Here is a 26876-nt window from a genome sequence, read left to right as displayed (position 1 = left end):
ATCAGTGCTACTTTAACAAAACCCTGCATATCGATCAGTGAAAGGTTTCTATACTCTAAGTTAGAACAATTCGGTAAAATTATTGTATTGGTTCGCTACTACATCTTCATGAAAGTTCAAGTTATTATAAAGCACAGTTCTAAGCGTCAGTATGTATTAAGTTTTCCGAACTTTTACAGATTTTTCCAATATTTTATATTTTTCAATTAGATTATTTTTACTCGGTAACCCTGTTTTGAACTGTCACCGTCATCATCATCATGCATGTCAGTTTCCTTCTGACACGAGTGTCAAAAACAGCTGTCAGTACGACAGCAAATAAAAGAAGAAATTACAGTCAAAATGTTCTAAATCTGAAAATTGACACCAATAACCGATAACAAATACCATGTTGCTATGTTAAAATCAATAATTAAATACAAAATACCGGCCGAATGCTCGTAAACTGTGGCTAAAGTTATTATAACCTATAAACACATGTACGGTAAAAGTGTATTTCGAGTAGCTAGTGTTAGAAACATTCGTTATTACAGCAAAGATAGTTCTAAAAGACTATTGGAATTTCTAGCCAATATGCCGAAAGCTAATTCTGCGCGGATAGCGGAAGCTCAGCGCCAGCGGCAGCAAATATCAAAGAAAGCCGAAAAGTATGAAAAATACGGACCGAGCACTGTTTACCTGCAAGTGCTCGGCTCAGGCGCGCGCGGCGTCCCCAACACACTGTACCTCTTCACTGATCAGAAACGGTAACTGGGACCCATAGTCCATACTCAACTTCTGGCAATTCTTTTTGTTGATAAAGTTGTGCAATACCTTGTTAATAGAACGTAATATTCAGTAATAATGATACCCTTAAAAAGTGAGCTTTTGATCCCACCAGTGATGTTCATGGCAGCTTTGTAGAATGGGGATCTGAACTACATAGGTACAAGTCGTATAACACATAGTGAACTTAGCTATCTAGCTGGTCAAGGGTAAAAGAATCCATAACCTGAGGCCATATTGCTTAACGTTTCTGATGCTCGCGATGGCAATCTAATGTCAGATTTTGATTACGAAAACTGTCATTTGATTGTGATCGCGAGTGCCAGAAATGTTAGGCTATATGGCCTCTGGGATTGACAGTGTAGATTTGGTATTACTATGTCAAATTAGGCAGAATTGATAAACAAATATGAATTAACATTGATAATCATCATCTTTATATACTTGTTTGTTGCTTAGTATTAGTACTCATACTACAGGCTTTGTATAGTTTATACCATGATATTCATTTATTTAATCTAGCTATTTATTCAACTGTGGAGAATGCACCCAACGACTGGCCCATGAACACAAAGTAAAGCTTTCAAAACTTGACCACATATTCATCACAAGCAAAACATGGAGAAACATAGGAGGGCTGCCTGGTTTATCCCTGACGCTGCAAGACGTGGGGGTGCCACAGATTACACTACATGGACCTGATGGCTTGGTATGTGAAAAATTATATTATTGTTGGGTAGTCCAGCCATGTCAAACTCAAAGTCACTGGTACACCAAAAGTGTGAAGACTGTAGGCTAGGTAGGAACCCAAACCTAATTTAGAAGGCGACATACTACTGTAAAATTCAATTAATTTCATTGAAATGCCTCATATAACAACCTTATCTTGGCTGTTTTCAAAATTGATGTAGGCCGCAGGAAAATGGGTGGTAATTTTTTTAAATAATAATTATAATAAAATTATAAAGGTGCATAATAATTAAGGCTCTTTCTGAGTCATCCAAAATGCAAGGCAAGGCAGCATAAATATCAGAAGGCACCAAAAAAATCTCAAAGCACTGGGTGATATTTGCATGAAGGTGTATTTACATCTTGTTAAATAAAATGTAGTCCCAATTTCTAATACTTCATATTATTAGTGTTTTAAACTCAAGATACAAAATAATAATCGTAAACGTAAATAAAAGTAAAGCATGTTAGTTCTGTTTTTACTACAATTCAATTCAATTCTTGAAGTTTTAGCTCTGTTTTTTGCTACATTCATTAAGATTTTTGTCATATAGTAGTAAATCCTTACAACTTTTTTTAAGTTACAACTTGGATCAGTTATTTAAAATTACCTTTGGTTGCAGGATGAGTTATACAATGCAACAAGAAGATTCGTCATTATGAAAGATATGCAAGTGACCATGGCCAAATGTAGTCCAAGTGAAGATTTTGAGGACAATGTTATGAGCGTCAAATATGTAATACTGTAAGTCATCATACTTTCAGAGCAAAAAGTATATTACAAGAAATGTAACACAACTGGTAAATACGCTAAATGTGCAATATCGTCACTACTTTGAAAAAATCTAGTATCTCAAATCAATATGTCAACAAAATTTAACCTTGACGTAATGGTCATAAAGTGCACTCAGAAAAATTATCCATTTTGTATCAGTTATCAGGTTTTTTTTAAAGTAGTGACGATATGCAGATAGACCTACACTCAAAATGTGCAAGTGTTCACTAGTTGTGTATATTTTGCATATTACACTTATAGTTCTGTAGAAATCATCATTGTTATTTTAAAACACTAATAGACTACAAACTAAAAATTCTTTCAAGTAATGTAATGTGATCTTATTTCCATTGTTTTTAATTGTTTTTTAAATTGTTCCAAATCATTATTAAATAAATCATTATTATTATTATTAACACTACCATAAAATATTAATTTTACTATTTGTAGAATTTAAATATTTATAAGAATGTTTTTTTATTTAAACGTTGCAGTGCACAAAGAGTCTCACATGACAGCTCTCAATGACCCGGCAGAAGAAACCACGGCTCACCGAGTTTGAAGAGTTCACTCATGATGACACTGACTATTACGCTGGTAAACCTGTGACGGAAAATAAGAAGGCTGCTGAGAAGAATCCTAGAAAGAGTGCATTTAGAACCTAAAAGAATTTTATTTTGTGACAAAAGAATTGAGTATGATTTATGACAATATTTGACTGTGTGTGTTTTGTCAATAAATTGACATCTTTTATATTTAAATGACATCTATTGATAGCAAAACAAAAATATTTAGCAAATACATTATACAATTTTATATTCAATTTAGTATTCACATGATTTGCTTCCCTAAAAAAGTCTAGCCAAAACGTAAATTTAACTGAAGAACCTGGCAGTTGTAAATTAGGCTGGTAGAACTGTTCAATTATGTCTTACACAACTGTAGATGTTACTTTTTTAACTGTTGTCAAAAAGTATTGTATATGTAGCTTTCTTAAATTTCCTTAACATATATATCTAAAAATGCCACGAGAGTTGAAGTGAATGATTACACACACAGCTACAACATGTTGTGTAATGTAATGACAGCAGGATTGTGACTTTTACTTTAGTTTTTTTTATTAGATGATGAAAATTTTGAAATTTTAAACTGTTTCAGCCCTTGATCCGCATAAGAAGAAAATAACTGAGAAGGTTCTGATGGATTTGCAAATGAAGGGCAACTGTTCTGTCTCATACATTTGCACTCTAAAGGTAAGCTATCACCGGCGTGGCGCTTTAACAGCACTTGATTCCCACCGGGTTGCCTTATGGGTTGGTTAGTTTTTTACGCGATGCCGATGTCAGTGATTACAAGAAGTGGCAAAGCTTGTGTACCTACTGCGAGGTGTTGCATTACACGGTAAACATTACATACTTCACGCTTTTCTCACTCTCAGAGTTGCCTATCAAGAATGTGTACTCCATGCCACTGGTAGGTATCTATTACTCATGTTTGCAATGGGAATTATATATTTTGTTTTAAATTGTACTTTTAGTTGCAATCTTATATCTTTAAAGTAGCAATTTTTGTATGTTTATATATTTCGGGAACCTCTGAAACTGAAACTGCACTGGAACTTTCACAATTTTTTTACGACTAACCTCCGAAGTCCTCGCATACTTTATAAAGGACTAATTAACACTAAGTATAATGGCCGAATGTACTTTATAAAGTACGAATTGTTCATTGAATAAAGAATTCTAAGAATTTTGAAATAAAATCCAAAATAACAAAGCAGGTCAACCATGACTAGGTCTAAAACGCTAAGTTTGTAAAAAAACGTCAGGACTCAGGAGGCTAAACCAGGTTATGTTACTTGTTCCAGAAACGTCTAGGGACCCTGGACCTGGCGAAATGCGTGGAGTTGGGCGTGAAGCCAGGCCCGATGCTGGGGCAGCTGAAGAGTGGGCACGACGTCATTCTGCCGGACGGCAGGCTGGTCCTGTCCAAAGACGTCAAAACGCCCGACGACCCGGGCCCTGTGTTCATAGGTAAGTTCTTTTTTAACCGACTTCAAAAAAGGAGGAGGTTATCAATTCGGTTGTATGTTTTTTTATGTTTGTTACCTCAGAACTCCGTCATTTATGAACCGATTTGAAAAAAAAGCGTTCGTCTAGGAATGTCTTCAATTAGGTCCCATAAGCACCAAATCAGGATCTGATGATTGGATCTTAAGGAGATCGAAGGAACTCTTCAAATGTTGTAGGGATACCTATAGTAAATTGGATATATTTAGTAGTAACTCGTGCATTTGCTCTTGAAAATCATCATTTGGTGAAGTGGAATGAAGACCACAGTTGACTATCGGAGTTACTACTCGATAACAAGTATTTCACGGGTTAAATTTTAATTACTTTGACACAGTTGCTAAACAATTTATGCTCCTTGTAATGCATATGGTAAAACGGGTGGTGAAGCACCAGTACTCCTCAATAATGAACGTCTCTGCATCGGAAAAAGCAATCTTTCGTAAAAGGTGACGAGCAGTTGATATTAAACTATTGTATCTTAGATTATTTACACTGTAAAGCGTGAAAAAAAAATAACAAAAAATTGAACCGACTACAAAAAACCATGAAAATAATTTTCTACCAGTCTGAAGTCGGTCGGTGCCTCAGCATGAGCCAGCAGGAGTGATTCAAGCTCAACATAAAGTGCGTAGGTGAGGTAGATGACTATAGGTCCATTCCTGCTGGCTCGTGCTGAGGCACCGACCGACTTCAGACTGGTAGAAAAATATTTTCATGGTTTTTTGTAGTCGGTTCAATTTGGAGCTATTTTTTTTTCCCCACAAAAATGGCGCTTAGGTCAATTAGCGGCTAATAGCCGTTAGCCCTTCAAAATCTAATATTATTAGTAGCATAGGATGTAATAGTCATGTCATGTATTGTTTTGTTATTAAATGGCGCACATTTTGTTACCATATTGATTTATTTCTAACCTGCTATTGATTGTTTCCAGTTCTAGACGTGGCAGACATATCGTACTTGAAGGAAGCAGACTTCGCGGCGCATTTTGACAACGGCGTCAACCCTCCAGAGAACATTCCGACGGTCATCGTTCACATGTCGCCGCCCCAAGTGTTCCACCATCCCACGTGAGTCTAATAGAGTTAGATTTTGATTTCTACCTTCAGAGAGTTAATAGAAGATTATTGTCGTGGCCTGGAAGTAGCCAATTGCTGGCTGAGTATGAGTATTAAACGGACGAGCTTGCGAGTCCGTTTAACTAATACGAAGCCAGCAATTGCTATTCCAGACGACATTAATATAAAGCTTTTCTCAAACATGATGAATAATATTAAATATAATGACCCGGATTACTCACGTCTTAAATCGAGTTTAGCTCGACGAGTTGAGCGGCGGCGCGCAGTGCGCGTTTTGCGGCAGCCGCTGAGTCGCGTTGCTCCGGAGACGAAGGGCTACGGATTAGCCCGAAACATGTCGAGCTAAACTCGATTTAGACGTGAGTTATCCGGGTCATTATATTTAATATGAGTGAGTCTCACGGTAGTTTCATGATGAATAATTCTGAAATAGACTAAACTTTATCTCAAAATAAATCATAACATTTAATTTTATTCCAAATATTTTCTTCTGATATGTAATAGTTATTTATGATACAAGTGCGGAAAGTAGGCAATTCCCAACGAGTGGCGGAGAACTTGAAACACGAGCGAAGCGAGTGTTTTGAGCCGGCACGAGTTGGGAATTTCCTAGTTTCGACACGTATATCATACTGTGACATATCGAGGGTAGCACTAAACTCGTAGCTGTCATTTAAGATGACTTGTCATTGACCTTTCTTCTTCGATTATACGTTGCCCTAAACAGCTGTGTTTTAATAACGGTAATCCTGATAGTCATCCTGCGGTGGCCTTGGACGAAGATATTTCACATTGGCGACGATTCTGAACTCGCGTTGTGCAGTAAACAGGAGTGGTGTACCTAATTAGCGTCGGTGCGGCGATCAACGGGACTGAGTGCAGTGTTGTTACCTATTGCTGTGTTTCGTAATGGCGGTCGGCAAGATTGAACCTTTCGATTTAAATAGTGATAATTGGTCGTTATACATGGAAAGACTCATGGATGGACGGTAATCCTGATAGTCATCCTGCGGTGGCCTTAGACGAAGATATTCCACACATACAACGTTTTACAATGCATTAAGCGAGGAAAATAAACGAGGCAGTGACTACATCATTTATTTGCCATACTCCTTTTACTACAGTAGCAGGCAGTAGATATACATACCGACATGCACGCCAAACCAAAATCGTTAACGTATACACTTTATTAAACCAACTTTCAAAACAATCATTGACTCAGAAGATTAGAACAGCTACAGCTACTAATGATAGGTAAAGGAGACTTCGTTTTAGTATCGTGATTTTTTATGATTAATTATTAGCCCTTGATGCTTGACATTTTCCACACTTATATTGGCTAGTCATTATCTCCTGCACGCTCATATAATGCTAAATATCAGTGCAACCCGTGAATAAATCCGTGTAATAGTTAATTATCATCAAGTATATGTATTATGTATCTAATCTACCAGCTATTAACAAAAAGTTACCGTAAATCTGTCATTTTTTAGCTTTGGAACTGTAAATAAATCAAAATTGGTTCACTAATTCTAATAGATAAAAGCAAATAAATAAGAATAAGACATACCGGTAGATGTTATAATATCCATGTGTGTAGAAGTAGATTATTCTATCAATTTACGATGTTTATTAACTTAGGTATGTATTGAGCTTGTCACTGACAATATGTGCTTCGTGGAGGACGTAAGGCGGCGTAAAGTCAGATATAAATTCATCATTTGAACTCTTCATTTTAATTTACTCATCAAAAATTAATTCACCGGACTGAACTCATGAACATTACTTTGGCGGGGTTTCATGACAGGCGCGAACGGGTAACCATGATTGGTTCGTGCTACGTCGTGCGCGCGCACTGGAAGCTCATTGGTTAACTTTCGAGTGCGCGCGCTTGACGTCGCACGGTCCGAATTGGACTCAAGAATTTATTTCCTTTTTTTTCATAACTTTAGACGGAATTAAAATACGAGTTTACATGAAAAACAAAATAACGTTCTCTTTTCTGTCGCGTTTAATCTGTATTATCTTATCAGTAAATATTCAGTTGGTTGCATCAAACGTTTTCTTATTTGTTCAAAGCCTAACTATAACGACTCTTTAGACTAATTTTTTTAACAATACTTTGGACATCATTTGGCAATTTAAAAAGTTACTTTACCGCACAAGTGCGGTAAGTAAAATCCATACAACTTTACTGCACACTTGTGGATGCGTGCAGGAATCACTAATTTTCTATGGATATGTTGACCCACGTCAAGAGGCACTTTCCGAGCACGTGCATTGTAAAGAATAATGTCAACTTTTACGGACATTTTTGAGAAAAATAGGTTATTAGATTTACTTACCAATTATTTGTTTCTTGAGCTGACTGGAAACCTGATTCATCTGCGAAGCAGTTTAATAGTTTCCCATCCGAGCTTGGCCCGCGCCGGAACTACAAAGCGACTAGCGACCTATGGCTAGCTGAGGGACCTTTATAGGCCAGACAGACCGAGTAAAAACTGAAATGGAGAATCATGTTCTATTCCTCGACATTTCACGCTTTTCATTCACGCTCGAATAATTTAAACTCTTTCGAGACAAGTTTTACTAAATAGTTTGAAACAAGGTCATCGAAAAGGTGCCATCCATTGTTTTCGCCCACTCAATCTTTTTGTGCCCGAATCGTATTGGTTCAAATTTAACGTCCGTTTTCTCCACAGTTACAAGTCCTTCATGACCATGTTTGGTCCTTCCACCCGGCATCTGGTGCTCAACTCCCAAAATCTGTGTTTGGGTTCGGAGGCAGTACATCGCACTCAGCACAAACTACACTTGCTGGACCCTGACATATTTCCGCTGTTGCGAGACGTCAGCGTCCCCGCGGAGTGGAATGCTCACCCTCCCCTCCCCAGAACTGATAGTCCGGTCAAGCTAAAAGGGTTCGAAGATCTCAAGAATAGGGTAAGTGTTGGTATATGAGTGTGTGATGGCTTACTGCTTTGTGCGCGTGATTGCATGGGATTTTTTAATCGTTCGTTGTCTTTTCCGATTCCGGATACATAAGTAGCAGTCCTCGTAACCGTCTTAGCAGAAGACATCGTAGTAAAAGAATACTTAATTAAGAGACATCTTAGTAAAAAAGATGATACTCAGAGTTAACTTTTTATGGAAATGAAAGACAGTAGGACCAATGCTGAATCTAGTTCGATCAAAGTTGTTCTGACCTTTCCTTCCCTTGTGGTAATAATCGCGGGACGGTCCACAGCTAATTATCAAAGTGCACGAGTAAACCTCGTACTTACACGTTGTCTTAGTCTCAGTGTGTGTGACTGACGGTACGCTTGCGACTGAGGACACGGTCCAGCTACGCACACATAGACTTGTATGTATTATGTATGTAAACTCTTTATTGTACAAAAGAAAAGAAACAAAATACAATACGGTACTTGCCGTACGGATTACGGATACGCTTAAAACTACATACAATTATAAAATGTGGAGGGGCGCGCCTTCGTGAGAGAACAGATCTGTAATACGTTGATTGATTACTAGGATGTCAACATTCTAAACGAATAACTATGAGGAGTTCCTCGCAGTCAAGGAATTTACCCCTACATTGTTCTACCTGTCTTATATATATTTTTGTAAATATCCTTCCTTTTCCGGGCATCCTTATAATATCGCATTTAATAAAGGAGTCTCCAGATTTTTCTCCAGATTTCAGATTTTTCGGGATGAATACGATCCAACTATTTAGTTAGCTTCTTACCACATACATTTTTGCATTTATGCAAAGTCTGTCATTTCATATACATAAGTATTATGGAATAACTGTAGTTCCATTCCTCGCCTCATCGCGGTTTAATAATATCGAATTCCATGATTAATGCTTTGTTTCACTAGGCAATTATTTTTGGAGACTCTTTCAGTAAATAACTTAACAGCACGACCTGCTTGATGGCTTCTGGCTTTCCGGTGACAACTTAAAACACTTCTAGATTGCGATAGCGCAGTTCCAGAACATTATAAACATGGAGAGCCAGGTCGGAGACAGCGCGGCGCTGACGGACTCAACGGCTGCAGGCAAACTAGAGATATACTCGGCGCGTACGCTGACTATGTTCCATCTGCGTCCTAAGAAGCAGCTCGACAGGTGAGCAACAATAATCAACGAATAATCAATCTATTTAAACACCACAAACAAACAACACCGAAAGAGTGCACAGAGAATTGTTGCGTGAGAAAAAAATGTAGGTCTATTACAGTCGATTTTTGAGGCCCATGTCGCTTACGTACACATGTTTCGCCGTTACTTATCAATGTTCAATTACTCTTTTATTTCGAATAAGGGGTGCCTTTCAGCCGGTCCCCGAAAGTCCCGATAGTCAATCCATAGATTTTTCCTTACTATAAGCAAAAGATACTGTTTCTAGCGTGAACGACGGAGATGCCAATAGCGCAAACCCAACACGCCAGGTGAACTTTAGCTTTACGTTCCTATGTCCGTCAGGTCAGCAGAGCCGAAGCTCCACGTGCAAAACTACTACCAGGAGACCATGGACGTCGACGGCTTTGTCGGCAGTTTGCAGCAGTTCCGCCATCTAGTGGACGGTGTGCGTTACGCGAAGAGCAATTCGATTAATGAATACCCTAAAATCGTATTCCTCGGCACCGGGTCGTGCATACCTAGCAAGACAAGGAACACTAGCGGGATTATTGTGCATATTGAGTGAGTTATTTATTTTTATATTTCTTCTATAACTAGGCAAATACATTGGCACTCCCGTGGTGTCCCGCGGGGGGCGGGGAAGATGACGTTTTGTTTAGCGTTACACACGATACCAGCTTGCGATTTACCAAGTACCATTTGCCAACTTTATACGTATAATAAATAACGGACAAGAGCCGTTGTGACACCTAAAGATGTCTTAGAGATTTTGATAAATCAAAATGTCGCTCGTTTGTTGGGAATATGTACTTAGTTTCACTGTAAACTTAATTCCGTGTTTTAGTGAGAAAAGCTCTATTCTTCTGGATTGCGGCGAGGGCACTTTTGGTCAAATGGTGCGTTTCTACGGGCCGAGGAAAGTTAACGAGGTTCTGCGGACACTGAAGGCGATATACATATCACATTTACACGCCGACCATCATATAGGTAGGTTATTGTTAACACTGACTGTTTGTGTGTTTTATGGCAGTGGAGACCAGATACATTGGCATATTTGGGTGTTGCTACTTAGGGCGGTTTCAGACTAGCGTTTTTTCTAGATTAAACAGAACGCGCGTATTCCTGCGTGTTAACGCTCAAAGAAAACAAAATCGCAACTGTACGCGCGTACACGCGCTTCCAAAACCGAGTTTATACGAGCAAATAAAAACGCTAGTCTGTAACCGCTCTTAAAGCAAAATCCCCTCGAGCATTTTTTTATAATTAGGACTCGACAGCCATTGACATTAATTCGGATCTTGATCGCCAATCGTTGTTATGCAAGGTTAGGGAGTAGTTCCTGCGAAAAGTTATTGGCTGACTGACCGACGAACAACAAAATATTCCTTCAAGGTCCTAATAAATCTTTGCATCCCTGCAAAGATTTTATTAGGACCAGGGGCCACTCGGACAGATTATGAGCTAAAGGCGGGCCGCAGCAAATAAAACGACTGAAATTATCATAATTTGGCTAAGTTTTTGCTATTTCTATTAGGTCGCAGGCGAGCCGTACGTAAATCTACAGTGGGCCGCGGTTTGTGCGTCCCTGCTTTAAGAATTCAGTTTCCTCCATTTGAGGTTCGAAGTTACGGAATCGGTTTGGAAGATATTACTTTTTCGAATAATGCCCATTTGAGCATTTCGGGTGACGCTAGTTTCGATTCTTTTCCGGGCTCGAAACCTTACAGCAGCGTCTTACCTTGTTCTAGGGCTGATCGGAGTACTGCAGGCCCGTTTTGAGGCGTTCCTTACCCCTTCTGAGGCCAGCCAGCCCGTGTACTTGCTAGCTCCTGGACAAATCGTCACGTGGCTGACTATCTACGACCAGCACTTTGAACGGATCACCAACGAGTTCACTCTCGTACCAAACCAGACCTTGGTGAGTAGGGGATTGTTATATTGGCATTATTTTTGATATTGAAACAGTCGGGTAACAGTGCATTACTGTGTAGTTCGACCATAAGTCGCTTTTCATTGTATTTTTTAACTAGTCTATAATGAAGTAGACAAAGTAATGAAGAAAAGATACTAGAATATGACCTCACACGCTAGCAGCGCTAAAACTATACATACTGCATGGAGAAAAGCGTTTTAGAAAGAGACAGATTTAGAGTTTTTGAAAAAAAAAAACTAAATTAAATTTCAACGTAATTTAATTATTTTTTTCTTTGTTCTACATTCGTTGTATATGTAAGCCTCGTAAGGCCTGATTTTTTTACCCTAGGTAGTTCTACAGACCGAGCCAAGAGTTCTCAGTTTTATGAGTTTCGAAATTATTTCAATGAATTTAAAGTTGAAATTTCATTGAAAAATTTGTACTCCACATACAGCAGTTATTCTTACAATTGATTTGTACTTTATGAAGTACGCGAGAACTAATGAGGATAGGATATGAAAATTTCAGGAGTTCTCATATACGCTGTTTTGCAGGTGAGCGAGAATCCTAGCGAGATGACTTCGGCTAACTTGGCCAGTATAGGCTTGGAGTCAATCCGGACGTGCCTGGTGCCGCACTGCCCCAACGCGTTCGGAGTTTCGTTCGTCGTGGCTGGACACAAGATTACTTACAGCGGCGATACCCTGCCTAGCGACAAGCTCGTGGCGATCGGTCAGTACCAGAGAGTGCATAATTAGTCATTGACGACCAGATGGCCAAGTGGTTAGAGAACCTGACTACGAAGCTTGAGGTCCCGGGTTCGATTCCCGGCCGGGGCAGATATTTGTATGAATAATACGAGTTTGTTCTCGGGTCTTGGATGTTTAATATGTGTTTAATTATGTATTTATCTATATAAGTATGTTTATCTGTTGTCTAGTATCCATAGTACAAGCTTTGCTTAGTTTGTGACTAGGTCAATTGGTGTAAAGTGTCCCATGATATTTATTTATTCATTTATTTATAGGGTAAATCGTCAATTACTGGCCCCCTTCAATAAATTGCCACCTTATACTAAAATGAATTCTGGTCACCTATAAATAGAATTCATTTTTAGTATAAGGTGGCCAGTTATTGAAAGGTAGCTAGGAATTTACAATTTACCCTACTATACTTTATTGAGATCTGGGGCCTTATTGTCTAATGCATTCGGAATCACGATCGTTTTCACCATATTATTTTGTTATCTTCTGCTACTTTTCGTGTATTTCAAATTTAAGACAAGTTTCGAGTGATATTTTCACTTTTTCCCGATTTCAACTAAGTTGTATTGGCCATGGCGCCCGTTCCTGACTGGGCCCAGTTTCTCGAAACACTGTTTCGTTTAATTTTGAGTATTTCTTAAAAAGTTGTCCTGTCATGAAATTGGCAAGAAATCAGTTTTGTCTAGAAATTATTAACCCTAAGGACGAGATCATAAAATATAGACTACATAAAACATCCAAAATTTTTGACGTCAGGAAAACGTCACGAAATGTTGCGAGGAAAATTCGTATTTTTATAACTACATCAAAACTTTCTATTGGATCTAACAACAAAGATTTTGTGACTTTTTATCACTTTTGCCACAAGGTTTTGTATATATTTAAAAACAATATTACTTATTTTTTGTGGTGAAACTGGACAAGTGAAAGAACAAGCCAAGACAAGCTGAAAGTGGACAACTGAAAAATTGAAAAATGGACAACTTTTTGAAAAATAGTCTTTTCTCATTCAATTTATGAGGCTAAACACTAATATTATTAAACTTGTTAGCTTTGAGAAACAGGGCCCTGCCCGAATAAGTATGAAATTGACGCTTTGAGCGACAAGCGAAAACTACCCGCACGCTAACTCTTCGGGGCGGAGCATCTCACCAGCATATAAATTCCATAACAACCATAAATTTATTTCCAGGCGAGAACTCAACTGTCCTCATCCACGAAGCAACCATGGAAGACGAGCTGGCGGACGAAGCGCGAAAGAAAATGCACTCGACAACCTCACAAGCCATCGACGTGGGTCGACAAATGAATGCACAGTACACCGTGCTGACTCACTTCAGCCAGCGTTACGCGCGTCTGCCGCGACTCAATCCGCACATACTGCACGACAACAACACTGTCGGCATCGCGTTTGACAACATGCAGGTTGGTCGCTTGTCAGTCAGTCTTGTGCTACGTAGACCTCGATACACTGCTGGCTCACTTCAACTACCGATAAGCTCGTCTGCCGCGTAATAATCCGACCATAATGTATGACAACAACACTGTCGGCATCGCGTTTGACAACATGCAGGTTGGTCGCTTGTCAGTCAGTCTTGTGCTACGTAGACCTCGATACACTGCTGGCTCGCTTCAACTACCGATAAGCTCGTCTGCCGCGTAATAATCCGACCATAATGTATGACAACAACACTGTCGGCATCGCGTTTGACAACATGCAGGTTGGTCGCTTGTCAGTCAGTCTTGTGCTACGTAGACCTCGATACACTGCTGGCTCTCTTCAACTACCGATAAGCTCGTCTGCCGCGTCATAATCCGACCATAATGTATGACAACAACACTGTCGGCATCGCGTTTGACAACATGCAGGTTGGTCGCTTGTCAGTCAGTCTTGTGCTACGTAGACCTCGATACACTGCTGGCTCTCTTCAACTACCGATAAGCTCGTCTGCCGCGTAATAATCCGACCATAATGTATGACAACAACACTGTCGCATCGCGTTTGACAACATGCAGGTTGGTCGCTTGTCAGTCAGTCTTGTGCTACGTAGACCTCGATACACTGCTGGCTCACTTCAACTACCGATAAGCTCGTCTGCCGCGTAATAATCCGACCATAATGTATGACAACAACACTGTCGGCATCGCGTTTGACAACATGCAGGTTGGTCGCTTGTCAGTCAGTCTTGTGCTACGTAGACCTCGATACACTGCTGGCTCACTTCAACTACCGATAAGCTCGTCTGCTGCGTAATAATCCGACCATAATGTATGACAACAACACTCTCGGCATCGCGTTTGACAACATGCAGGTTGGTCGCTTGTCAGTCAGTCTTGTGCTACGTAGACCTCGATACACTGCTGGCTCACTTCAACTACCGATAAGCTCGTCTGCTGCGTAATAATCCGACCATAATGTATGACAACAACACTGTCGGCATCGCGTTTGACAACATGCAGGTTGGTCGCTTGTCAGTCAGTCTTGTGCTACGTAGACCTCGATACACTGCTGGCTCACTTCAACTACCGATAAGCTCGTCTGCCGCTTATTAATCCGACCATACTGCACGACAACAACACTGTCGGCATCGCTTTTGACAACATGCAGGTTGGTCGCTTGTCAGTCAGTCTTGTGCTACGTAGACCTCGATACACTGCTGGCTCACTTCAACTACCGATAAGCTCGTCTGCCGCGTATTAATCCGACCATAATGTATGACAACAACACTGTCGGCATCGCGTTTGACAACATGCAGGTTGGTCGCTTGTCAGTCAGTCTTGTGCTACGTAGACCTCGATACACTGCTGGCTCACTTCAACTACCGATAAGCTCGTCTGCCGCGTATTAATCCGACCATACTGTACGACAACAATACTGTCGGCATCGCGTTTGACAACATGCAGGTTGGTCGCTTGTCAGTCAGTTAGTAAGGTCACCCGGGGCTATTGTATCTGAGCCGTCTGATGGCGTCCTTACGACGCCATGTTCACCATGTTCAAAGACAGTCTTCTGGCGAACACAATGTAAAATGGCCGAGAAGAGCATGGTGTCGTAAGGACGCCATCAGACGGCTCATATACAATATCCCCCCAGCTACTATAACCCCGGGTCACCTTATTGTGTCAGTACACGGCTGGCTCACTTCAGCCAGCGTTACGCGCGCCTGCCGCGACTCTCCACACAAATACTCATCATCATCATCATCATCATCAGCCTATAGCAGTCGCCTGCTGGACATAGGCCTCTCCCAAAGAGCGCCATTTCGCCCTGTCCTCAGCTAGACGCATCCAGCTTCTACCAGCAGCCTTTCGCAAATCGTCACTCCACCTGGCCGGAGGGCGCCCTACATAACTACTGCACGACAACAACACTTCAGGCCAGTCTTAGGCTGCGTTTCCACCAGAGATGTATGAGGAACCTAAACGATGCGAGGATGTGGAACGTTGTGACTGTTTCTACCAGAGACGTGGGTGGATCAACTATTTCTTGTTGTTATTCTGTCCCGTCAGCGAGGGGACAAAGTTAGTAAAGTTTAATAGAAGAAATGTTGTGTCACATTATACTAACATGCTTATTAGATGATAAATTACAGAAGGGGCTTAAAACTACCAGAAAAATGCATGGCAAATTTTAATCCTATAAACTTAGGGTTTAAAGAGTAACTCAGGAGACCGTAACTAATCAACGAGTGACAATAAAAAGTTGATCGACCCACGTGCGAAGTAATTGAGCGGTGCGAGGAAGCGGAGCGCGCCTGCCACTGGACGCTACTAGTGACTGAGTACCTCGCAAGCAGTATTTTTCATATACGAAAACCTCGCTCCGCTGAGCTGTTTCCACTAGAGCTGCGCTGAGCGAGGATAGGTAAATGAAACATTTTTATTGGTTCATTAGTCATGCATGACAAACATGCCTCGCAACGCATCCTCGCTTATCTCTGGTGCAAACGCAACATTAACTCCACTTTATTTGTCCTAGATAACAATGAACGACCTAGAACTCCTGCCGCACATGTACGCGCCGTTGCAGCTGATGTTCGCCGAACACTGCGTCGAGATGGAGCTGAAGGCGGCGCATCGCGAGCGACGCCGCGAGCGCCGCGTCTCGTCCCCCGCCCTCGTCCCCGGTACCAGACACTACTCCACTGACGCACACAGCGACCCCGTTGCCATGGCAACGGCGCCCACACCTACACACACTGGCGACACCCAAATAAGTGCTACTAGCGACACGACGGAGCCTTCTGCAACTGAAACACAGAATCATATTGCCGTAGCTACTCAAAGTAACCATAATGTAGACGCTGTAGCGCAGATCAAAGAAACTATTGAGAGTGTTGCCCTAGATAAAAAAAGCCCTGTTAACAGTGTTGCCATAGATACGTTACAGAGTAACGATATGCAGATAGACGTAAATGTGACAGCGGGTAGTGGTAGTTAGTGCCTGTTGTTGAGTTTAGTTCGGGGAGGATGGATGACTATTGACTGTGAAATATGGACATATTGTTTTAACTGGTTTTAATGAGGACGGTACTCGTATGATTGTAGGTGCTAAGTAAACAGTCGCTAATTTGATCTGTTTGTTAGTCACGCTGGAGTCGAAAATTTTCCTATGTTTAAATTATTCCATCGTTGCACAGGAATGCTCCCTCCCTGCCTTCATTATCAAATTGTGCCTAACTTATTGTAAAGCAAAGGTCTAGACTGCTTATTTGTATGTATGATTCATTGCAAATATTATGTTATCATTATCAGTTGTAATGTAAGTGACACTGCTCAGATGTTGTATTTTTCATGTATGTAAGTTACAATAAAGTATCTTATGTTGAATATTCTGTAGTTTACTTTATCCTGTAAAAATAGTAAGTTTGTTTAAAATGTAATGTAGAACAAGTACGAATCCATTACGACACATGTACATGTATGTACGAGCATACATATGTTTAATAAAATTTCGGGTCATAATTGGAATAAGACCGACAACAACGTCGCATGTTCGAAAGTGAAATACCTAGCTTTTAATTTATTTATTCTGTCGATTGAATTATGATTCTAGAATTGGTATAGTTAACATAAAACTCAAGGATTTGCATGATTCGCAGCCAAAATGTTCTCCAGCGACGGACGTGAATTTAATATTACAAACAAATTAAAAACAAAATCAAATATTGTTTTTAGCTGGTCTGCAGTGCTCGTTGTCGTATGTAAGTAAATTTCACTGAGTTTTGAACGTCTGTTAAGTACCGATTCTTATATTATTTACCAGCTCACTTCGGATATTGAACAGAACATTGCCTGGTAAGTAACTAGTGGCGCTACCTGTCGCATTCATTATCTTTTTCGCTTACAAATGTTTTCTACTCGTTTGTTCTTACAGAATTGTATATTAATAATAATTATTTTATTGCTTGAAATAATGTTACATAAGGTAAAGGGGATAGTTGACACTATCTACAAAGAGAAAGTGAAAATTTAATTTTACATTTAATAAGGGTTTTGTGAGGTCCATTTGACATTTTGTGTCACGTTTGAGATTGGTTAATAACTAAATGGACCAATCGCAAGTATTTAGGCAAAAGTCAAACGGACTTCACGATACTAACGCCATCTAGTAATATTCCTATCAAAAACCCGAACTGAAAATTAATTTTGTTTTCAGGATCAAAATAGTGTTTTTTTTACTAGAATTGTGTATTGGAATTATTATTTAATGGTGTCCACTATTCAATTGTGAAATTTTCCTGCATGCCAAATATCGTCAGGGGCATAAAGCAAAATATTCCTTTTCAATAAATAAGCGTGTGCGAAGGGGATGGATGCTTTATGCCCCCGGTAAAAATATGGGTACATTGACCTCGTTGTTACCAACAGGTGACTCTGGAGGGCAGCCGCATGCGCACCAGGAGCCGCGGCCGAGGGAGTCTCCGGCCCCGCGCGGTGTGGTGTCCGCGCCGCCGTCGCGCGCGCAAGCACACTACAGGGAAAGTCACGCTTCAAGTGAGTAGTGCTCGGTTTTATAAGTAAAGCCGCTTGTAGACTGTTGATTTCACCGGAAAACGGACCGTTTTTTTTTGACACACTTGTCCGGCGAAGAACCCATACACAAAAACGGGCCATTGTCCGGTGAAAACTGTTAGAGTTTAAATAAAATATAACACGTAATGGTAGACGATGTTTATTGTGCGGAAGCACATCTTGAAGTAGATCACAATGGATATGTCAATCATGACAATATTATTTTTCTTTACTAGACATAAACAACAAAACCTTAACACCCCCCCTCAATATTAACTTCAGTTAAAATTGCAATCATTAAGTATTAACAGGGGTAATACAAATATACAGACTCATAAAACATACACAGCACTATTATTCATTTCATTACTAGTACTAACTAACAACACTAACATAAACATTGACACTTCAGCATTAAATAAACTCACAATACTTTAAGTTTTTCTACAAAATAATTGTGTTTCACACTGCCCAATGGCTTAGTGAATATATCTGCGATATTTTCGTTAGTTGGAACGTATGACATTTTAAACATGTTCTTATTGTAACAATCTTTGATAAAATGATATTTTATATCAATATGTTTGGTTCTGTTACTGTTTTCGTTACAGTCGATCATTCTTAAAGCACTTTGATTATCGATGTGTAAGTACGATTTAATATCATTATAGCCAAAATTAGATAATATACCTTTTAAATAGACGAGTTCCGTTGTAGCCATGGCTGCTGCCACGTACTCCGCCTCTGCAGTCGATAGAGCGATTGTCTGCTGTTTCTTTGTGAACCATGATACCAAATTACTATTATGAAAAATAGCACAACCACTTACGCTTTTCCTGTCGACGTTGCTCGCCCAATCCGCATCGGTATAGCACAACACTTGTTTGTCTTGCGTCTTCGTGTATGTCAGGCATTTGTGCGAAGTTAATTTTAAATATCTTAATATCCTTTTTGCTGATGTCCACGTAGTATTTGTTGGCTTGTCTAGAAATCTGCTTAAATACGACGTAGCAAAAGTAATATCTGGACGTGAGACTGTGGAGATGTAAATAAGGCATCCAATCAACTCACGATAAGGCACATCAATTACAGTTTCTTCTTCTTTGATTGGAGTTCCTTGTTCCATAGGCGTCTGTGTTCCTTTGCAATCCGTCATTCCAAATTTTTCTAGTACTTTCTCAATCAATTTAGTTTGGCTAATTTTCAGCTTATCATGTTCTCTTTTTATTTCCATACCTAAGTATTCTCTGACTTCACCCAAATCTCTTATCTTAAATTCTTCTTTCAGCTTCTCTATTGTTTTCTTTATCTCTGTAGTTTTTCCCGTTATTAAAATGTCATCAACCCAAATAAGTAGCCATACGTTGGCTTTGTAGTACAAACAGAAATCATATTTCGATTGTTCAAATCCTTGTGTTACTATATAATTATGAAATCGGTCATTCCAACATTTTGGAGCTTCTCTCAATCCATATAACGATCTTTGTAGTTTTAATACTTTTCCGCTGAAACCTCAACGCCCTCTGGTGGCTTTATGTACACTTCTGTGTGCAGATATCCATTCAAAAAAGCAGTTTGAACATCCAGTTGTTTCATAGGAAAATTTTCTTGTACTGCGTGGCTAAACATCATTCTTATTGTCGATACTCTTGCAACAGGTGAATAAACATTGTGAATGTTATCCGTCTGGAAACCTTTAGCTACTAATCTCGCTTTCTTTCTTCCATCTTGTTTCGTCTTAAATATCCATTTTGTATCTATGGCTTTCTTTCCTCTAGGTAATTCGGCTTCTTTCCAGGTATTCAACTCTTCAAGTGACTTTATTTCTTCATTTATTGCTTTTTTCCATTCTTCTCCTTTGTCTACAGCTTCTTTATAACTACGCGGGTCTGAGTCCGCTATTAGAGAAAATGCTATATTTGCATCATACATTTCCTCTTCTGCTGTGTAATAATCTTCGAATCGAGGTGGTGGCCTCCTATCTCTTTGTGGCCTTTGTGGTGCTTCTTGTGCTTCTCTTCGTACTTCGTCGCTTGTATCTTGTTCTATTGGTTGCTCCTCTTCATTCGTAGTTTGTTTATTACAGTTTTGTTCTATTTCATCATCTTCGTCATCATTCTGTTTAGTTATTCTCTGATCATTCTGTTCTTTGATATTTTTCTCGTATACAAAATCATTCTCATCAAATCGTACATCTCTAGATATTAAAATAAGGTCTGCTTTCGGATCCCATAAGCGGTAACCGTTTGATGCATATCCAATCATTCGCATTTCCTTAGCTCGTTTTTCTAGTTTGTCGCCTCTGGGCATAGTTACTACCCAGGCTTTGCTACCGAATACTCGTAATCTCGATAAGTCAGTCTTACCTCTCATAATGGCTTCAGGCGTTTTAAAGTTTACAGCTGTCGAAGGGCATCTATTTATTTGGTAGGTTGCGCATAAAATTGCTTCACCCCACAGATATTTTGGTAAATTCGTTTCTACTAGCAGTGTCCTTGCCCTGTCCATCAAACTTCTGTTCATTTTTTCTGACACGCCGTTCTGTTGTGGCGAATACGCTTGTGTATACTGGATTCTTATTCCTCGTTCTCTGCAAAAATGTTCAAAAAAGTTATTTTTGAATTCTCCGCCGTTGTCGCATCGTATTTTGTTTACTTTTGTTGCGTATTCTATCTCTAATCTCCGAATGTACTCGATTAAGTTGGCAGTGGCTTCGCTTTTACGTTTTAAAAGATATGTACAACAAAAATGTGAAAAATCATCTATTATTACTTGGTAATATATTTCTCCGTTGATACCGGGTGTACGTTGAGGACCTGCAATATCAGTGTGTATTAACTCACCTATGTAAGTTGAACGTGGCCTCTTGACAGGTACGAAAGGTAATCGCGTCGCCTTACTCATCATGCAAGGAGAGCAGGGTTTGTTGCTAGTCGGCAGCCGCATCCAATGTAGACTTCTTCGGTTGAGGTGACCCAATCTTCTGTGCCACAAGTCGTCGTCACTTAAAGCTGCGCTACAAGTAGCTAAACATATTTCGGCATTTAATAGAAATAAATTACCTATGCAAGAACCAAACACATAGATATTAGAATTTTTCCTGCCTATTTTTACATTTTGTTTGCTAAAAATTACGTGAAAGTCATTTTGAACCATTTTCTTCACTGACATTAAATTGAAGGATAGATTTTTGACAATCAACGATTCTAAATTTATTGTCACATCGTTACATTTCATTAATATGCAACCTTTTTTCTCGGCCATCAGGTAGTCTCCGTTTGCGATGTAAATTTTGATCGGTGTTTCTAAAGTTTTGACGTTGGTCATACATTTTTCGTAATCTTCGTTAATCATATGCTCTGTACATCCTGAATCGATTACCCATTCTATGTTTCCGTTCGTAGGTCTTGATGGTTCTTTGATATTTCCTGTTGTCCAAAAATTAAAATGCTTTTGTCCGGTTTCTTCGAATGCTATGTTTCCATAATGGTTGGGATGACGTGAATATCTTTGGTAACGGTTGTTCGTTCTTCCTCGTCCGCGTCCGCGACCTCGGCTATGCCAGACATTCTTGTAGCAGTCTCTTGATAGGTGTCCTGGTTTTTGCAGGTATAACATGTAACGAATGCTGTATCCTGACTGTTGTTGGTTGGCATTTCTTGCACTTTTAACTCTTCGTCCAATAGTCTAGCTCTCACGAAATCTAGTTTTAACGTACTTTCTTGGAACCCCGTATTGCATTCGATGGCAGTTATTACATGGTCGTATTTCTCTTGTAGGCCTGTTAATAGATAAGCGATTTTGTCTCGTTCTGTTAACGAGTCACCAGCACACTCCAATTCACTGGTTATACTGTCAAAATTTTCAAAATAGTTTTCTAATTTTTGGTCTGGTGATTGTTTTAGGTTTATTAACTTTCGCCTTAAAAGTATGGTAGATATAACGCTCTTCCTCTGGAATATTTCTTTTAATATGTCTAACATATTCCTTGCATTGTCGCATTTTGTAATTATATTTAAATATTTGTCTGGGAGACATTGAACAATAATATTTTTGGCTTTTGCATTGGCTTTCTTAATCTCTTCCTTATTTAATTTACTTACATTTTCGTCTTCTTGTATAATACCCCATAATCCTTTTTCTTCTAGAACGCATTTTACACGGTAAAGCCAATTATTGAAGTTTTCGGCTTTTAGTTGCGGAAAATTCGACGAAGCCATTTTCTTTTTATTTTCTTGACGTTTTTATTTTTCAGTTGACACTTTTCGACGACTTTTGTTTTACATCTTCATTTTTCTTATTTCAATTTGTCTACATATTATTTACATTTTGTACTTTTACACATTTATTCACTATATTTATCTTTATATTGATGTTATATCTTCTTTATTGATAGCCCATAACCTGTTAGAGTTTAAATAAAATATAACACGTAATGGTAGACGATGTTTATTGTGCGGAAGCACATCTTGAAGTAGATCACAATGGATATGTCAATCATGACAATATTATTTTTCTTTACTAGACATAAACAACAAAACCTTAACAACTACAAGCGGCAATATCGAACTTTAGAATATTATAATTTTCCTATCCCAGCCTATATACGTCCCACTGCTGGGCACAGGCCTCCTCTCATAACAAGAGGGCTTGGGCCATAGTTCCCACGCGGGCCCAGTGCGGATTGGGAACTTCACACGCACCATTGAATTGCTTCGCTGGTTTGTGCAGGTTTCCTCACGATGTTTTCCTCCACCGCAAAGCTCGTGGTAAATTTTAAATGTGATTCTCTGCTTCAGAGGCGATAGGTCAAACCACTAGGCCACCACTGGCTTATTATAATTTTATACTTTTTGCTTTGATGAACCATACTACTAGATTCAAGATCCCATACAAAATCAAAGCGAAAAAGTGGCCGCGTTGCTTATATCATAGACAGTCTTATACTTATAGCTATATATCCGTTTTACCTTCTAAATTAATTTAAAATATATACCTTAAGTCTAAGCAACAAAGATCCAAATAATAGTAATTGTATATAATACTTACGACGTATCGTCATAAGACAAGCAAAAACGTTCGATTAACAAAAGAACATTCATCTTTCAAAAAGATGTCATTCTATTTTAGGAACAGGGTAATAATGGAGTCGCAATTATTATAAGACAGACAGTTTTTTATTTCACAGAAATATAACACAAAAAATTTACATATACAAATATTGTCATGAAACGAAATGTTCTTATAGATACTTAACTGAATTAAGTTAACTAATTAGAAAATGGGTGATTGACAACACTTCAAAAACCTGCTTTCAAATTAAAAACACCATATTCAAATCGGTTCACCCGTTTAAGAGCTACGTACGGTGTCACAGACAGACACACAGACACACATAGCGGTCAAACTTATACCACCCCCTTTTTGCGTCAGGGGTTAAAAAGACAACATAAATGTTTTACCAGATTTGACGTCATCGATTCGGTTAATTCTCGTACCGCTGCTTGCACTGTATTTTGTTTCACGAGAATCTGCAATTAACGGCAATATTATAAATATCATACGGCTTGAACTTGAAGCTTTACGTCTTCTTTAATAATATAGCTTCACTTCACCTCGCCACACTTAATCTTATATTATTTTAAACATTTATGTAACTTTACCTGCAATTTTGGAATCGCCGTTTTCCGTAATCTACGCCTTTGGCTATTTCCAACTATGTCAAATTTATAAAAATGAATCGAACATACAGTCGAATTTTTGTGCGGTCTGTAAAGTTCTTCTTCTCTTTCTCTCGCGACAATAGATGTCCATTCCGCACAGCGAAAAGGATCACTAGGAAATCTACAAAAAAATAAAAAAAAAAATATTTTAAAATGAGAACTACTCTACGAATTTTTTGTTCCAGAAACACCGATTATTGGCAAGATGGTTGGCCAAACAATAAATTATTGATTTTTAAATGTAAACTGCCAATTTTTACGTACTTTAAATGAAATACTGACTTGTACTTACCTAAAGAAGGATATTCCTTCAGAACCCTAGTGTTACGGTGGCTGTTTCCGCAATTTATAAATGAACATTGTGGCATTTTAACACGTCCGCACTTTGGCTCTGGTTGACGCGTACTGTCAGAAATAAGAGCACAAATTTATTTTGTGCTCTTATTTCTCTGGCCGTTTTCAGAGCTGTGACCTTGAATCTAGTAGTATGGTTCATCAAAGACTTTTTGTATTTATTTGTGCGGTTTTGGGATGACAGTCGCAAGTCTCTGGGAGTAATAATAAGTTTTTGTTAAAAAAAATACGCATACCTATAATGAAGAAATGAGAGACCGTAAGCGTGAAATTTTAATGAATTGTAATTGTAATGCACGCATACCATATCGTTGTTTTAAATTTTCCCATTCTACCTGACCTGACTCCTTTATTCAGTATAATAGCGATAGGAAACTGATAGCGGTTGAAACGCTCATAGTTCCCAGTATGCTTTCTCACTTTCTTAATAAAACGGAGAGGGGGGTACAGGGCGCCGTGGTCCCCTCCATTTTTGGCCATTGGCCCCCATTTCCATAATCGCTGAAGTAGCGCTTAACACATTTGTACTTATCGATGGCACGGATGGATTAATTTTATGCATTTTTTTTAAAGCCGTGGTGGCCGAATGGTTTGTCCTATGGCCTCTCAAGCAGAGGACCGTGGGTTCAAACCCCGGCTCGCACCTCTGATTTTTCGAAATTCATGTGCGAAATTACATTTGAAACGAGCTTTACGGTGAAGGAAAACTTCGTGAGGAAACCTGCACAACCTGCGAAGCAATTCAAGTGTGTTTGAAGTTCCCAATCCGCGCTGGGCCTGCGTGGGGACTACGGCCCAAGCACTCTCTTTCCGAGAGGAGGCCTGTGCCCAACAGTGGGACGTATATAGGCTGGGATGATGATGATGATTTTTTTTTACAGGGCTACGGCAGCAGCTTAAAGGCATGTCGAACACGGGCCCCTTCGGTCCGCCGCGCAGCAAGTCTTCTTCGCCGACGAAACTGAGCAGGCGATCACGTCAGTACCTTCAACAATAGTTATCATTGAGGCTCAGTTTCATTGGCCTATAGGTCCCGTATGCGGGGTATGGGAGATTTCCATAACGCATAGGTACTATGGGGCCCGCATTCTCGCTTTACTAAGTAGTCGCTATTCCGCCAGCGGGGCGACACCCACGCTGTATTATCAACCGAGTTATGAAACTGAGAATAATGAAACTGAGCCTTCAATGTCTGAAACCTATGGATAAGCTATAATGGATATTGATGTACCTAAGTGTGTATATTCCTTTACTACTGTTTAGTCGTGGCTTTTGCACGCTTAAATCATTAGATGTAGCAATTGAATTGGAATTCCGGAATTTTACAAAATTCCCGTGAGAATTCCCGAAAATTTCACCCTGGTACAACCATGCCAAATTTCATGAGTCTAAGCTCATTCGTTGTTATTTCGAGATTTAATCCCTATCCCGCGGAATATCGGGATAAAAAGTTGCCTATGTGTTATTTTCATGTACTTAATTTCATTCAAATCCGTCTAGCCGTTTTAGCGTGAAAGAGTAACAAACTCACACAAACACACGCACACATACAAACTGTCGCATTTATAATATTAGTAGGATAAAATCATTTTTTTTTCAGTAACCAGTGACAATTACTCGCCCCACTCCCGGTCCCGGACCTCGTCGACAGATAAACCTGTAGATCTCATCCAAACACGTAACTATACATTTTATATTCTATTTCTTTCCTACGTTGTACAGTTATTGACTCCTTTTGAAAGAATTAGGTAATATTAGTTGCACAAACAGACATTATTCAATATTGGTTAAAGTTTCCAGTAATGCGTTGTGTTGTACAGATCTGTTCCCTCACGAAGGCGCGCCCCTCTACAACTAAATTATCAATGTGCTCGAATAAACCTCGTACTTACACGTTGTCTTAGTCTTAGTGTGCGTGACTGACGGTACGCTTGCGACTGAGGACACCGTTCCAGCTACGCACAAATAGACTTGTCGTACGGATACGTTTATAACTACAATTATAAAATGTGGAGGGGCGCGCCTTCGTGAGTGAACAGATCTGTAAGGACTTTATACGGATTTTAACACGAGAAAATGGTTAATGGAAAAATTATTTTCTTGTGAAATGGTATCTTTTTTTAAATATCAGAAAACAAAATTAAAGAACAATAATAGCCCAGCTTAAATATTATCTACGGAATGTTATTGTTTAAACAATGTTCAAGCCTGTAAGCGACGATAATCGGATAGTTGATGATTAATTTGATTATTGGAATAGCTGTCGATGGGCATGAATATCTTAATTTCCCACTCTGCTCCAAATATTTAGAAGTTTAGATATACCTTTGCAGGGAAAAAGTGTACTAACAGACGCTACGGCGCGGTACTGAGAACGTATTGCCATCTCTTTCTGTCTAACGATAATTGTCAACCATTTTCTCTGTCATGATTTCAAATAAGTGAGCTTACTCATTTTGGAGTTGACACATTTCGGCGTGGTCAAATTTTTTTTTACACAGAAATAGGCTTGCGTTTGTCCACAATCACGCCTGATGG

The 26876-nt window shown here is 39.3% G+C and overlaps 2 protein-coding genes across 3 annotated transcripts in view; both read left to right on the top strand.

The window, feature by feature from the left end:
- Positions 1–276: 276 nt before the first annotated feature.
- LOC141428883 (ribonuclease Z, mitochondrial-like) lies at positions 277–2275 on the top strand. 2 transcript variants are annotated; one of them, XM_074088928.1, is made up of 4 exons: positions 277–479; positions 569–746; positions 1288–1474; positions 2118–2274. In XM_074088928.1, exons 2-4 carry the CDS (start codon positions 574–576, stop codon positions 2241–2243), a joined length of 486 nt encoding a protein of 161 aa, XP_073945029.1. In that variant the 5' UTR covers positions 277–479; positions 569–573; the 3' UTR covers positions 2244–2274. The 2 variants fall into 2 exon arrangements, with proteins under 2 accessions (XP_073945029.1, XP_073945028.1); XM_074088927.1 differs by having other exon boundaries at positions 277–746; positions 2118–2275.
- Positions 2276–2793: 518 nt separating this feature from the next.
- The window catches only part of LOC141428600 (uncharacterized), a 37592-nt gene continuing 13509 nt past the window's right edge, over positions 2794–26876 (top strand). Inside the window, exons 1-15 of the mRNA XM_074088602.1 lie at positions 2794–2866; positions 3428–3522; positions 4137–4302; positions 5273–5408; positions 8120–8360; positions 9398–9552; positions 9910–10128; positions 10412–10554; positions 11316–11485; positions 12037–12214; positions 13439–13671; positions 16226–16373; positions 18118–18243; positions 25220–25315; positions 25939–26016. Of these exons, the coding sequence (XP_073944703.1) occupies positions 2794–2866; positions 3428–3522; positions 4137–4302; positions 5273–5408; positions 8120–8360; positions 9398–9552; positions 9910–10128; positions 10412–10554; positions 11316–11485; positions 12037–12214; positions 13439–13671; positions 16226–16373; positions 18118–18243; positions 25220–25315; positions 25939–26016 (2257 nt within the window). The remainder of the gene's footprint in view (positions 2867–3427; positions 3523–4136; positions 4303–5272; positions 5409–8119; positions 8361–9397; positions 9553–9909; positions 10129–10411; positions 10555–11315; positions 11486–12036; positions 12215–13438; positions 13672–16225; positions 16374–18117; positions 18244–25219; positions 25316–25938; positions 26017–26876) is intronic.

The sequence above is a fragment of the Choristoneura fumiferana genome, chromosome 6, assembly GCF_025370935.1.
Source record: "Choristoneura fumiferana chromosome 6, NRCan_CFum_1, whole genome shotgun sequence".
NCBI classification, from domain to species: Eukaryota; Metazoa; Arthropoda; class Insecta; order Lepidoptera; family Tortricidae; genus Choristoneura; species Choristoneura fumiferana.
The sequence above is the reverse complement of the archived record's forward strand: the minus strand, read 5'-3'. Positions and strand labels throughout refer to the sequence as shown.

What these genes read in the sequence shown, in the direction of transcription:
- LOC141428883 (XM_074088927.1), top strand. Translation starts at nt 478, where the DNA reads ATGTACGGTAAAAGTGTATTTCGAGTAGCTAGTGTTAGAAACATTCGT. An exon ending in CTCTTCACTGATCAGAAACG is followed by an intron (nt 747 to 1,287) that starts GTAACTGGGACC and finishes TATTTAATCTAG; the next exon opens with CTATTTATTCAACTGTGGAG. An exon ending in TACATGGACCTGATGGCTTG is followed by an intron (nt 1,475 to 2,117) that starts GTATGTGAAAAA and finishes CTTTGGTTGCAG; the next exon opens with GATGAGTTATACAATGCAAC.